Raw genomic sequence first — 14223 nt, 5'->3', positions numbered from 1 at the left:
GTGCACAGATTATCCATAGTGACACAAAAAGTTTACACAACTTGAAAACCTCAGTCTCATATGTGAAGGGAATATACTTCCTATTAACATGTGTGTTGGAAAGGCTTAGTGAACAAGCTTTGGTCTATTACTTTGGTATTGTGTTCTGTGAGACTCTAGGATCAGGACTACTATTTAGGTATATTCGTCCTTCCGAAGTCAGTTTTGACTGCACAAAAACAGCAGATTCAGGGCAACAGTTAAGTTAAGAGGTTAGGCCTAAATGAGGTTGCCTTTTGTTTAAAAGGCCAGTCCTGTCTAGCATGGATAACTTCAAGGGCACTTTGATTAACTTTAAAGTAAACTGTTCAAGAGTACTTAATAGCCAGCAAAAATTGTTACTGTCTTACAAAGAAGAGACTGTATTCCCCATCTCTCCCCCAGCCACATCACTTGCTAGTGCTTCAAAAGTTATATCCAATCAGTTATTTTGGTGATTAAAAGCAAAAAAAAAAAGTAATGGTTCTACAGACCAATTTGAAAATAGCAACCTGATACATAAATAAGTTAAAGCAAAAAAAAAAAACCTCAAACACACAGTTCACTGGCATTTGTTTATTTCAGTAAAATGAAAGTTTGACTTTTGCAGATTCTTAGCTCAAATATCCATTCAGACAGACACCCATAAAAAAACCCTTGTATTAAAAAGCTGGTAGGCATCCAGACCTCTAATATTTCAGGCAAAGATGTAATACAAGTGATCAAATGGTTAAGTTACAGGCTTGCTGCATCACACCATCATAAAAACTGAATAAAAGAACAAACATTCAATATTTCAAGAGTACCATAAAAAAAGTAAGTGCTCCAGTTTTGTACCATACAAGTTGTTTTAGTTCAATTCACATCTTCCTCAGCAATATATTTGCTAATTCAAATACATACATTTAAGAGTACCAGAAGACTATGAATATCCTGAAACAAAAGGTATCAAGAGTAATCTCAAGTATCAGAGGGGTAGCCATGTTAGTCTGGATCTGTAAAAGCAGCAAAGAATCCTGTGGCACCTTTCCCCACAGAGAAACTTGTTTTAGCTCAAATAAAAAGCAGGGCGGGGAGGGGGGCGGCAGCGGGGAGAGGAGTGGAATGTGAAAACCAAGTGGTGAAATAGAAGTCTTTAGTCTCATAGCATAAGCAGAAATTTGATTAGCTAGCCATTTGGAATAACTACAGTAGAACCTTGCTAAATTTTGCACTTTAATTCACCATAGTATACTAATAGTGTGTGCCACCACAACTCAGATTTTCTAGTGTTGTGGGGAGGTCTTATACCACTAAGACTTCATTACTTTTTTAGACATATTACAGCCACTTACTAGTGTGTTGTGAAGTATCAAATTAAAACTAAAACTGAATTACATTGTGATGCACATTTACCAATTGCAAATTTCAGTAATTTTTACTGGTTCTCCCAGTTAATAGTGAGTTTCTACTTTTTTCTGCAGGTATTAAGATAAATTTCAATGGACAACTTAGAACACAATTTGAAGAGTGATGCAGTAGTCCAAGATCTCAACAGTCTAAAGTGTTTCCCCTTTCACCAACAGAATACTAATTCAAGATTATATATTTTTGTGCAATTCTCTATCAGACCTACACTTGAAAAGCTCAACACCTGACTCTGTCAAAATGAAAGATACACAAGATTCAAAACTGCTACACTAATATAGTTGAGATTTGGAAATAGGTAGTAGCATGAAATGTGTGTCCACTTAGAAATATAATACTCAAGGAGCCTCAAGCTAGAAGCTTGTAAATTTAACAAACCTTCAGCTTGCTTTACAGAAAATCTAGTAGAAAGATTTTATTTCTGCGCTGCAGAAAGTTTCAGTAAGTATCTAGTTTTCAAGTGCATTTCCCCCTTTGAAACACCCAGTTCTTGTTGCACCAAGTTATATGCTGGCAGAAAGGGCTGAGGGAAGACTGTTATAGCCCTGCCCCATATACATATCAGTGAAAGTGCTTTTCAGGACTGAATATACCCATGTTTGTAGTGTACAACTAGAAGTGAAAACAAATGGAATTTGCCATGATATCTTATAGATTATAAAATTAACACCTCCCCATGATTTTTAGTGTTTCTGAACAAAAACAATGACCTGAATCTAAATAATGTGTAAAACAGATTAAACTGCTCAAGGTCAGTTTTTCTAGTAACAGTTTGGCATAGTATTAATTGCCTACCTATGTGACTATCATAGCTTACTAAGGTCAACAGTCATGCAAAATCTGGGAAGTGATCTGTGGCAAAGTTCTCCCCACATCTATTTTATCTATCTATTGTAGGCACTCATGCTATTGCCATCAAAATGCAGAAAACTGTCAACACGAGAAAGCACAGATCTTTCAGGAGCAACTCCCCCAAATACGCACATACATTACAAGATAGTGTAACTTAGAAACATTTTTCATTGGCAGTATTTTGACATTTACGCACAGATGATTCAATGGCCAGCTGCGTCCATGATGTAGGACCAGCCCAATGCCTCTCTTTTTGAAAAAAGGCTATTTTAACATAAGTATGCCTTCCAACATTTGCAGGAATTACTGACCTGAACAGCAGAGAAACCAATTAAGTTCTGAAGACTGTACAGAACAGATTTAGAATAGACCTGTCTGAGGCTGAGAATTTTCAAAAAAATTACTTTGAGACTTTCCAGTGCATTTAAAAAAAAACACAAAGACAGGAAGGGTTTTGATGTTTCAAACTAAGAAATTTGATTTTTAATCAGTTTTACTAGAGAGTCAGAATCTGAATGTTGCCCCACTACTTTAAAAAAAAAACCAACCAAACTCTCTCATTAAGTAGCTTTTACTCAATACACTAAACAAACAGGGATAAAGGTGGCCTTAGAAAAGAGTTCCTGGGTCCTTCACCCTACCATAGTTCATAAGCATTTCTGCATATAAATACATTGAAGGAGCCAGTAGATACTACAGCACACAATTATTGAAAGCCTAGAACAGCGCTATAGCATTTCAATATCTTATTGGTTTTGTGAAGATCTCATACAACACCATCTATACTCCTTTTTAAGGAAAAGTGATGTGCTTGGATGAGATGTGTGGCATAATTACCTAGTTCTACATGAATAAAAATAATTATATCAACTTAAAATATGTTGCTACTATTCTAGTGTAGTGTTGGCGACAAACGATCAATAACTCAAATGGTACTAGACGTAGTATTTGATAGTTCACAGTGATTATGAAAGTAAAATTGCTTTGATACAGAACTTAATTAGCAGTTATTCAATGTATAAAAATTAAAGACCTTTCATTCATGCTACTATATTCTGCATTAGCATCCCAATTCTATTAGAGTTCAGTAGTACCTCAATTAAGCAGCAAAGACTTATAGCATGCTTAACTATACCCTTTCCAACCCATCCCATTGACTTCCATATTTGAATTATGTGATTTGAACAGTTAAAGTTAAGACTGATCTTAAGTCTTTGAGGACAGGAGCCCAAATGTCTACAAGCATCCTGACAGTCAGCAGAGCAGTTTCGACACACCGGTCACATGTTGTACTTAACTCTATTTTATCATGTGGTATTGCCATTTGAAAAAGAGACTTTAAAAATACATGAATGTATTTAAGAAATCCTACTTAGATAGTTAGCTGTCCATGAAGAGTAATATAGAATACCAGTTGATAATCTAGTAGTGAAATGTAAAGTTTTGGATTATCTCTCATCTTCCCTTCAACTCCAATTAAAACCAAGTATAAATACACGTTTCCAGACCCTAATGCTTAGCTTCTAAAAAGAAAGGGCCTGCAGATTTTACATACCCAGCACTTCTTTACAGACCCACTGCCCCTGGCTGTACTTGCAAGCAAACAGCTCTTAAGTATGGGGAGCCCCCATTGCTTGGCTTGAAGCAGCTATTTCCTGGAAACTGCTAAATCCCAAGAGCCCTGCAGATATTTACACTTCATGAAACTCAGAAGTTAAAACAAGGCATTTTGCTTTATCTCCAGGAGAATGCATGAGTTCTGGATGAGAGATTGTCACTCACACAGGCCTGCAAACATCACCTCTCTTCTGCACTACTTGCAGAATGGGTTCAGGAGCATGTAACACCCCTGATTTAGATACTGCTTGTTTCCCTGCTTAACCAAAGACATTGGATTTGGGTCTGAGCTTGAAGGACGTTTTCAGTGGCTTCTCCTCCTGCTCCTCCTCCTCCTCCTCAGCCTCCCCTCGGAAAGAGGGGGTGGTGTGGATGATCTGGGTGCGGAATCGGATTTTGTTTAGCCGTGGTTTCATTCTGCCGCTATTTGAGGCTTTCCTATTCATCTCCTTGCCCTGGGCCGCTGCCCCTTCGCTGGACTCAGTCTCCTCGCCCTGCCCCTGGTGGTGGTGAGAGAGTTTGTGGGTAATGAGGTTGGAGGGGAGCACCTTGGAGAGTCTCCAGCGCCCGCTCCCATTGCCCACAGTGCCCTCGCCCTCCTCCTGCAGGCCCCCCACCAGGCTCCGCATCTCCTCTGTGGTGCCCTGGCTCAGGTAGTTGGAGGCCTTGCGCCCGCTGTAGTCCCTGACATCCACGTCTGCGTCGTAGGCCCCCACAAGCAGCTTGACCACTTCCAGGTGGCCGTGCATGGCCGCCAGGTGCAGCGCCGTGTACCCGCCGCTGGTGCGCGCGTTGATGTTGATGGGCAGCCGCTGCTTGTGCGCGAAGTTGACGAGCATGGCGAGCAGCTCGTGGCGCCCGTGCTTGGCGGCCCAGTGCAGGCAAGTGAAGCCGGTGATGAAGTCGCGCTTGGAGAGCAGCCCCGGCTCACTGCTCAGTAGCCCCTCCAGGCTCTCCCACCGGCCGTCCGCGGCTGACAGCATCCAGGCGTGCTCCAGCGGGTCCAGCGCCACCGAGCTCCCCCCGCCGCTCTCTTCCTCGGCCGTGGAGGAGGCCAGCGAGGCGCTGTCCGAGTCCCCCCCGCGGGCTCGGGGGGCGCTGGGGAAGAAACTCCGTTTCAGCTGCGGGGAGCTGCCCATCATCAACTCGCGGAAGTTCTTGCGGCCGGACCTGGGGGTGGCCCCCCCGCCGGAGCTGCCCGGGGAGCAGGGGGAGCAGGAACCGGCCTCGGCCCCCTCCTCTTCGGCAAGCCGGCCAGGGACAACCGTCTCCTCCGCGCCGTGCCCCGGCTGCGCCTGCAGCCCCCGGGCCACATTGCGCCGCGAGCTCCTCTTCCTGCCGCCGCCCGGGGGCACCTGGCCCAGCCGGGGCAAGTCGCTCCCGCTCCCCGCCTGGGGAGGCTGTTGCGGGCAGCTAGGGGGGCCCTTCCCCAGGAGCGCCCCATCCTCGGGGTCCGGCTGCCCCGGGGCAGCAGGCGCGATCTCCCGCGGCTGCCCCCCGGGGCAAGGCGAGGAGTCCCGGCTCCGCTGTACCGAGTCCGCCTCCTCCTCAGGGGTCACCGCGATGCTGGGCAGCAGCTCCAGCGCTACTGGGGGGTCTAAGGGGGCGGTGTCCGCGATGTCAGGCAGCGGCTCCAGCCGGGGCGCCGCTCGGGGATCGAGGGGAGCGGCGGTCTCGCTATCGCCAGGTTCGAGGGGCCGGTCACCGGGCGGCGCGTCCGGCTTGTTCGCAGCCGGGGTCCCCGCGGGCCGGTAGCGCCGCCGCAGCTGCACGTACTTGGCCCCGGAGCCGGGCTCCAGCCGCACGGTGGCCACGGCGTTGACCAGCTCCTTGAAGCGCTGGCGGGCCCGGGCGCGGCGCTCCGGCTCCGGGGGGCTCAGCCAGCCCCGGAAATGCTCCAGCAGCTCCGTGTTCCGCGCCCGCCCGCCCCGCGCCGCCAGGAACCGCAGCACCGACTCCGAGCTCAGCGCCGGCTCCTCGGCCATCGCGCCCCGAGCTCAGCGCGGCCCCAGCATCGCCGCGGCCGCCTCCTGCGGCGGCTCAGGGCCCGGCGGCGGAGCGCTCCCCGCCCCTTGCTAATGCGGCAGCAGCATCTCCCAGCGGCGGCTCGCGGCCCATTATACCGACCGGAGCGGGGGGGGTCAGGGACCGACCGTCCGCTCCCTGCTCGCTCACGTCACGTCCGAGACTCCAGCCCGCCGCGTGCGGGGATCGCCCCAGGGCTGCGGTGCGAAGCGGTTACAGCGCGGCCCCGCCCCTCGGGTCGCCCCCGTGACCACGCCCCTCCCCGCCCCGTCGCTTGGCCCCGCCCCCTCACGGACCCTCTAGCTGCCGGTTACATTCCAACCGCCCGGAGCTTCCCGCGCGCCTCTCCCCTCCCCCTCCCGCGGCGGCCGCCAGGTGTCATGGCTTCCTCCGAGGTCAGCCGGCAGCTGGTGAGTCCCGCTCGCGGGCGCGTGAAACTTTCTCGCCTCTTCCCCCCCCCCCCCCCCCCGACCGCACCCTAAAAACTTCCTCGGCCGGGCCGGGCCCCTCATGGAGGGGGGACGCCCCCGCGCGGGCGCCGATCACTGTGACGGGACGTGCCCTCCCCAACCTCCCCCCCTCAGTCACCGCCCGCCACAGCCCCTGCCCCCAGGCTCCCCCCGCTGTCACCCCCACCGAGCTGGTAAAACGCCCCCGCGGGAGACTCGTGCGTGGCGCGCTCGCTACGAGAGGCAGGCGGGGGGCGCCGGGGGTAGGACAGTGTCAGGGTTTTGCCTTTGGGTTTTCATCCCAGGATCTCAAAGCCCCTTGCACACGGCTGGGGGATGGAGGCGCACAAAGCGGCGGCTCCCCCATTCCAGTCAGGGTTTGGTTTTAGAAGTCGCAGAAGACTCGGGCTCTGCCCTCAGCCCTTCCACGTTGTGCGCAAATCAAAGGATGGAGGCACTAATCAGCATTAATGATTCATTAGCTTAACTTTTCTTCGCTCTGAACGCTTCTTTTACATGTAGCTCCAGACTGAGGTGGAACTTCACGTTTGTTGTTAGTAAGTCCAGATGAGAAAAAAATCTTAGGAACATTGATTCACATAAAAACCGTGAATGTGCTTCAACTACGCTTACAACAGCTTTCACTGTGACTGCTTTTACCTTTGTCAAGGCCCTATTTTTTGCAAGAATGCTAACAGCAAAGTAGAATTATGAATACTTGTTAAAATATGTAATTACTTCAGAAGTATTCATGTGGCCATCTTGAAAACTGTCAATTTGAGAGTCATCTAGACATAGGAGCCAATCCCATGCGATTCAAATTACCAATCATGCAGCATAAATTTCTAGTTATGGATAGCAAATACTCTAATGGTTAGGAACTGTAGCTCACAAACAATGCACAGACATATGTTTGAATAAGAAATTCCTTGAATAATTTCTAATAATGAGCAAATTTGTTAATTTTCCCTGAGTTTATAGGTAAAATTGTGAACAGAAGTAAGTATCATGCCACAATCCTGTACTGAACCTGTATACAAGGCCCATACACATGCACGTCCGTTGACTACAGTTTGCAGGCTCTGTCAGCATTCTAAAATTATTACTAGAAGATCCAATTCTGAGGCTTTGTCTTGGTCAAAATGGCTGAGAGTTGCTGCATATTTAAAAATAAAAAAATCTAAACAGTCTTGGTTATGTGTTTGCATGCTTCAAGGAAAACCTCTCTCCGCATCCTGGCAAATCCTGTCAACTTTCCACTTCTACATTGTTCTTCAGATACACAAATCCAATCCAAAACTTAGCTCAGATTCACTTTTATTTCTGATGTAGTGAATAATTTGATTAGCTCATGACATAAAGACACATCTTCTGTCCTGTTCCATCTCAGATGTTGCTTTGTTAGGGACACGAGGAACACAAAATGGCCTAAATAACCAGCTGCGGATTTGTCTTGTTTAGAGGAATCCCTGGGTGGAATTTAGTTGGCTGTTCTTGTGCTTTTCTGTCTATGAGGCATTCTGAAAGGTGTGTAGCCAAAATGCTGAATGCTGATGATCCTTGGCATTTAGATAGTCCATGGAGTCCATTGTAGTGACATAGATCAGAGTAGGGTGACCAGACAGGAAGTGTGAAAAATCGGGACAGGAGATAGGACCCTATATAAGAAAAAGACCCAAAAATTGTGACTGTCCCTATAAAATCAGGACATCTGGTCACCCTAGATTAGAGCAGCGTTGGGGGAGAATTGTGTCCTGATTACTCCCAATCAGAGAAGTGCAAAGTCTCTTTTCCTTCACTTTCCAGACTTGCGCCTAGATCCAGTGCTGAACACTGCTTCGTTTCATCCAAAAGAAGTAGCCCATTGCGTTCCATTTATGAATATTTAATTATGCTATAAAGGCTACAAGACTTATTTAAATCATTTAGTAAAATATAATACAATTTTATATTGCATGTTGTATATAGCATTAAAGAGAGAGTAAACTAGAGAACAGAAGTTTCACAGCCTGGACTCTTGGCTCTTTTTTTTATATGAGCAGAAAGGAAAAACTGGAAAAGACTAGCATAAAAGAAGAGTGGGCATTTAAAAAATAAATGTCAGAAAGTATTCTTGTGGGTTAACTACAGTGAGAGGATATTTGAAAAAATGCAGTATCAGCAAAAATGAAATGTGTTGGGGATTTAGAATTTATCAGTAGGCTTACAGATTTGGAGAGGCAAGAGAATTCTAGGTAGGGCAGCAGAAGCAAACAATATTACACAGGAGAATAGCGAGGGGGGGGACCAATATAAAAATGGAGGGAGCATTGGGAGGGGACAAGTTCATGGGTATTTTGGAAACACAGGATGGCAGTTTTAGATTGGATTGTAGTTATTGTAGGTAGAGGGAAGTGGAGACAAATAGTCTAATTTCTCAAATTAACGAATAGTAGTATTAAAGTGCTCCAGACAATTTTAATTGAATGGGGTTGGCATTCAATCATCACAGAAAAACAAACACAAAATTTCTAGGAGAATTTCATACAGGTTCAACAAAGGAATTGTATAAATTACTAATAGGAATAGAATTGTAAGACCTCTTATGATGGAAGTGTGTAAAGTACTGTAGCTATACCTGAAAGAAAACACAGTAGAATAACTGAATATGAACAATCTTGCAGCAGGTATTGCTAGAGTTCTTCTTTATAATAGAAACTTGTCTTCAGTGCTGTTCAGAATAGTGGGAAAGCTTGTTGTTTAGAAGTTATTAGGATATGATGTAGTTAACTTATTAGTCTTAATATTAGGGTTTAGTTTAATTGTAAGTATAACATACAATTTAAATAACGGAGGGGTAGCTGTGTTAGTCTGGATCTGTAAAAGCAGCAAAGAGTCCTGTGGCACCTTATAGACTAACAGACGTATTGGAGCATGAGCTTTCGTGGCTGAATACCCACTTCGTAGGGTGCATGTAGTGGACATTTCCAGAGGCAGGTATAAATATGCAAGCAAGAATCAGGCTAGAGATAACGAGGTTAGTTCAATTAGTAGGGTCTCTATTAAATATCTTGTACCCATATAGTTATATTCTCAGATTTGCTGCTGTTCTAAGAATTCATGTATCTGAAGAAATTCTGAAAATGATATAAATACCTTTGGCAGAAGTTGAGCCACTCAGTTTCCTGACCAAAACACACGTCTAAACGTAGCTGACTTGGCAGAAGTTCAAGGACCCAAGGAAATAAGCCAAGTTGGACTTTTGATATGAACTACATAACACTGCTAAAGTCAAAATTTTTGTTGTGTAGTGAAGTATGGTTATATTTAGGAAATTAATCGTAAAAAGGCATCCTGTTGTTGCACATGTTGACTATATTTCAGTGCCATTATCTGCTTTGCAGTGAAAATTTGTTTTATTCAGTCATCTTCATTGTCAACGAACTTGGAAGCTAAATTCATCATATGGAATAGTTTTAATTTTTTTTTTATTTTTTAAAGTCAAAGGTACCAAATTGACAGCTATAGAGACTAGCTCCTCTATTTTTCCACTGAGCAAATACAGGAAGTCCATCAGTAGCTTTCTCTGTACGTACCCTGTTGATGGATTCAAATCTTGACATAGATGGATTGATGCCATCTGTTGTTGTATTTTTGTAGTCATTTGTCCACTGAGACTGCTAGTGACTTATGCAAAGTAGCTAACAGTTGCATGGTAATTTAGGACACAACTAACATAGTTGAGATTTAGGCCAATGACCAGATATGAAAGGCATCATATCCCTCTACAATTATGCTGAGACTCTAACATCCTTTGTGTGTCTCAAATCTTAATTGTTGGTGTTATGAAAAAATAATATAGCTTGATTTTTGGTCATATACCAGGTTGTATCTTCAGTTTTGTTAGACAGAAGTGCTGTTCTTGTGTTCACCCTTGTGGCTTGTATAATCTTGTCTTTTATGTTGCCTGTTGTCCCCTCTGCTCCGTCAGGACTCCATGTCCCATTTGTTTGATTCAACCACAACCATCTCTCTCTCTCTTTTTTATATTGGCTCCCACACGTTGGAGTGCCTTTCCTGAGGCATTTTGTCATTTTCTCTTTTTCAGATTGTGGCTATATCTGAACTTGTTTTCAGTCAATACCATGTTAATTTTAGAATCACCATGTTTGATAGTCCTAAAATGTACTGTTTTCTCCTTAAATTGTTTTTGTCTGTGTACATTTTTCCAGCACTATCAGTCTAATACGGGAATGACAATACATGAAAATCAATAAGAGAATGAATAAATATTTAAATTATTATAAGAGATGCACACTAGAAAGCTTCAGCATAGTTTCATGATGAGTGCTAAACTCATGTCAAAAGGCCTCACTGAAATATGTCCAAACATATTCAGTGTAAAGGATGACACTTTTCCCTGAGCTTCTAAATTTAAATAAAAATCCCCCAACCTTAGTGAAGTAGGCAAAGGCTAGAATGTAAACCAGGTTAAGGTTAAGTCTTAGGATGCTGGCTGTATTAGAAGGCTCAGGGAATTGATAGTGGTTTGATGATTGTAAACATAGGAACACAGAATAACATGAACCTGTGGCTAATCATGGCATTGTTCATCTGTTTATGCTGAATGGTTTGTTTTTTAAATTGCATTTCAGGTTCTACAGTTAATATGTGGAAAAATGATGTTGTTTCCTTTTATTTTAGACTATGTATGTTAGGCATTTCTTGTATACCCATCACCAATATATCTAAGTACCAATTCATTATTAAATAATTTAAAAAGAACTATACGCTCTGGTACTCTAACTACATATGTAATGATATCCATTATAGTTGTGATGTATGGATAACTTTATACATTAAAAAATTCTCACTGCTTGCACACTTAGAGTATGTTTTTATCTATGTGTATCTTTCCTCAAGTTTTCAGTCTTTATTTTGAATTCCTGCTTTCCCTTATGTTCTCCTCTGATTTTTTTTTCTTTCTTTGTAGAGGTAAATCAGTTGGGATATCCTTCATTCACAAGTTTCCATTTCCATTTGACTAGTGTGCTTTCTTTGGTTTATAAGCTCTGATCTCACAAGATAGTTAAGCATGTGCTTAACTTTAATCATGTGAGTAGTCCCATTCACTTCAGTGGCTTCGATGGCAAATTAGCTGGCTACAGTAAAACTTAATTATTTTTGCCATCATTTCACTAAATGAGTTGATACTTATTTATTCCACTGACAGACTTTGCAAACTCTTAATGTTTTCTTCAGTCACTTACCAGACCTAAAGAAGAGTTGTAGCTTACTAGTAAATCTCCTTGTATATCACTGTTAATTGTTTGGCAACACATTTTCTTAAATAATCATTTTTCCACAGCAAAATGATAATTGTCGACCCTTATCTTTGTCTGGCCATGTTGGTTTTGATAGCTTACCAGATCAGTTGGTTAACAAATCCATCAACCAGGGCTTCTGCTTCAACATTCTTTGTATTGGTAAGTAATATACTTTTTTTATTATTGACAGCAGTGAATATTAAGTATTTGGCCATAAACTATCTTTTGGCACAAATATTAATACAAAAAAAAGTGGATGACAAGGTTACTGTTACCTCCCATCAGGAAATGACTGCAGTATTGATCCAATGTGATCTTAGGGTGTTTTTGCCTTTTTAACTATGATCCATAATATGCCTCTTTTTATTCGCAACCATCCTTTTGATTATCTTTGTTGTATAGTACTTTCATGATCAGGCTTGAAGGATGCCTTGAGTCTTGTTTCCTGAGCAACTTCTAGGATTCTTTAAAACGTGTGGTCTACATCCAACTCTTCCCCATAGATAAAGTATTTCAGATAATAGAATCCAAGCCACTCCTAGGTCTATCAGTAGGAAACCTTGAAGCTTTTTTATGCTTATTAATTTTCTGGCTGAATGTATTGGAGTTCTTCGGATGTACCAGCCAGACACACAGCCATGCATTTTCCTAAAACCCAACACTGAACTGAGCAAGGGTATAAATAATCCACACCAGCCCATAATTGTCTTTCACTTTGTCTCTGTCTATTAGCTGATGTGGTTGAAGAACAGACCTCCCTATATGCATGGAATAGCTAATCTTAAAACTTGTGTAAAATAGTGAAGATGGATAGCTGTGGTTTTAATACTGACCTAATGAACTAGTAAAGTTTTCATGGTGTTAAGGTTTTCTTTCTTCCTCTGTCCCCCATGATTTTGGAGTGCTGGTGCCTAGGCCACCATGGCAGGCCCATTTAATCATGCTAAACAATCTTTATTCCTCATTTATAAGACACTAATCCTGTTCTTGGATCTTAAGATTCTAGTGAGAGGCTCAAAAGGAATGCCCTTAGTGCTTAAAGGTGTGTTTTATTGTTGTTTTCCCTTTGGGGTACTAGTAGGTGTGTATGCATGTGTTCTACTTGTCAAGGAATTGAAGGTTTGAGGGAATATTCAAGATAATGAGGCACTGCAATTGATTTTTTTGTACAAAACACATTTACTGGTGCTTCTAAGGGTCAAAAAGAGGAATTTGCTCATATGTTTGGAGAAGCTAATTTACAGGTAATTTCTCTTTAAACTCTTTTAATGGGGCAATAATTATAATAACAACTATTACGCTTTGTACAAATATATGTAAATGCAAACTTCTTACTTTTTCTTTTAATTTTGTTAGGGGAGACTGGAATTGGAAAATCAACCTTGATAGATACTTTGTTTAACACCAGTTTTGATGACCGCGTATCAACACATTTTCAACCGAATGTAAGACTCAGAGCTCAGACCTATGAACTCCAGGAAAGCAATGTTCGATTGAAACTGACCATTGTAAATACAGTGGGATTCGGTGACCAGATAAACAAAGAAGATAGGTTAGTGTTTCCTCATGTGGTAAGAATTTAATTATGCAAAATAACCTTGGTCTTGAACTGTGGAGTCTGAGTAGACTTTTCAAGTTAGGTATGTGATTAAGAAAAATGTGTGGTACAAATTACATATGTACTCCAGATATTTAATTATACATTTTTCCACATAATTAATGGATTGTATTTTCTTCCTGTCAGGCAAGTTATTTAAGAAATCAGCGTTTACTATGCCCTCATGTGCACATGCCTTTATAATGTGTTACAAATTATATCAATAAAATATATAATAGTGATGGGCATTTTTTGAACTTTCATATAGTTATACAGATAGTAAGATGCAGTACTATATGTTCTCTACAGACTTGTGCTTTTAAGTTTCAATAGAATCTACAAAAGAGACTAAATTGGAAGAAAAATCATCTGGATTCTTTACATGTAGGTGTATTTGAAGTTGAACAGCCTATTTAGAAGATGGAGCATTACACAGCTAGTGAATTTAGAGTTTTCTTTTCTGTCAATTCAGTCTGATGAATTTAAATATTCATAATTATTGAAATGATTTTCTTCAGACTCTTATTGGGATGACCAATACTATGAAGCATTTTTAATAATAATTTACATTATTCAAGAGCCAAGTAGTGTTGGACATGGATGGAGGTTGTGCATTCATTTCCAGAACATAAATTAACATTAAGGCTACGTTTTAGTCACAGGTATTTTTAGTAAAAGTCACGGGCAGTAATCAAAAATTCACAGCCTGTGACCTGTCCATTACTTTTACTATATACCCCTGACTAAAACTTGCAGGGGGGACTGCCCGGGAGAACCATGGTTGCTGGGGGAATTTGGCCTAGGAGCTAGTGGGGTAGGGGATGGGTGGCGGTGTGCGGTCTGGACCCCTGCTGATGCTGGAGGGGGGGAGGTGGGCAACAGTGCATGGCCCAGGAACCCCGCTGGTGTTGGGGGGGGAGGCATGGGTGGCAGGGACAGTAGGCTCCGTACC

The 14223-nt window shown here is 42.8% G+C and overlaps 2 protein-coding genes across 6 annotated transcripts in view; one reads left to right on the top strand and one right to left on the bottom strand.

Moving 5' to 3' along the window:
- Positions 1–1048: 1048 nt before the first annotated feature.
- Positions 1049–6081, bottom strand: SOWAHC (sosondowah ankyrin repeat domain family member C). The gene has a single exon (XM_050922066.1). The coding sequence runs from the start codon at positions 5877–5879 to the stop codon at positions 4155–4157; it is 1725 nt and encodes a 574-aa protein (XP_050778023.1). The 5' UTR covers positions 5880–6081; the 3' UTR covers positions 1049–4154.
- A 124-nt stretch (positions 6082–6205) lies between these two features.
- SEPTIN10 (septin 10) overlaps positions 6206–14223 on the top strand; it is a 52773-nt gene continuing 44755 nt past the window's right edge. For 4 of the 5 annotated variants that reach the window (XM_050922342.1, XM_050922321.1, XM_050922362.1 and 1 more), the window contains exons 1-3: positions 6206–6329; positions 11716–11833; positions 13031–13226. In XM_050922342.1, the coding sequence (XP_050778299.1) occupies positions 6300–6329; positions 11716–11833; positions 13031–13226 (344 nt within the window). In that variant the 5' untranslated portion in view covers positions 6206–6299. Of the gene's footprint in view, positions 6330–11427; positions 11463–11715; positions 11834–13030; positions 13227–14223 lie in introns of those variants that run through there. The other variant, XM_050922332.1, reaches the window with a different exon arrangement.

The sequence above is a fragment of the Gopherus flavomarginatus genome, chromosome 1, assembly GCF_025201925.1.
Source record: "Gopherus flavomarginatus isolate rGopFla2 chromosome 1, rGopFla2.mat.asm, whole genome shotgun sequence".
In the NCBI taxonomy this organism is placed as follows: domain Eukaryota; kingdom Metazoa; phylum Chordata; order Testudines; family Testudinidae; genus Gopherus; species Gopherus flavomarginatus.
The sequence above is the reverse complement of the archived record's forward strand: the minus strand, read 5'-3'. Positions and strand labels throughout refer to the sequence as shown.

Bases quoted from the DNA above. Each gene is read 5' to 3' on its own strand.
- SOWAHC (XM_050922066.1), bottom strand. From the start codon at position 5,879: ATGGCCGAGGAGCCGGCGCTGAGCTCGGAGTCGGTGCTGCGGTTCCTG.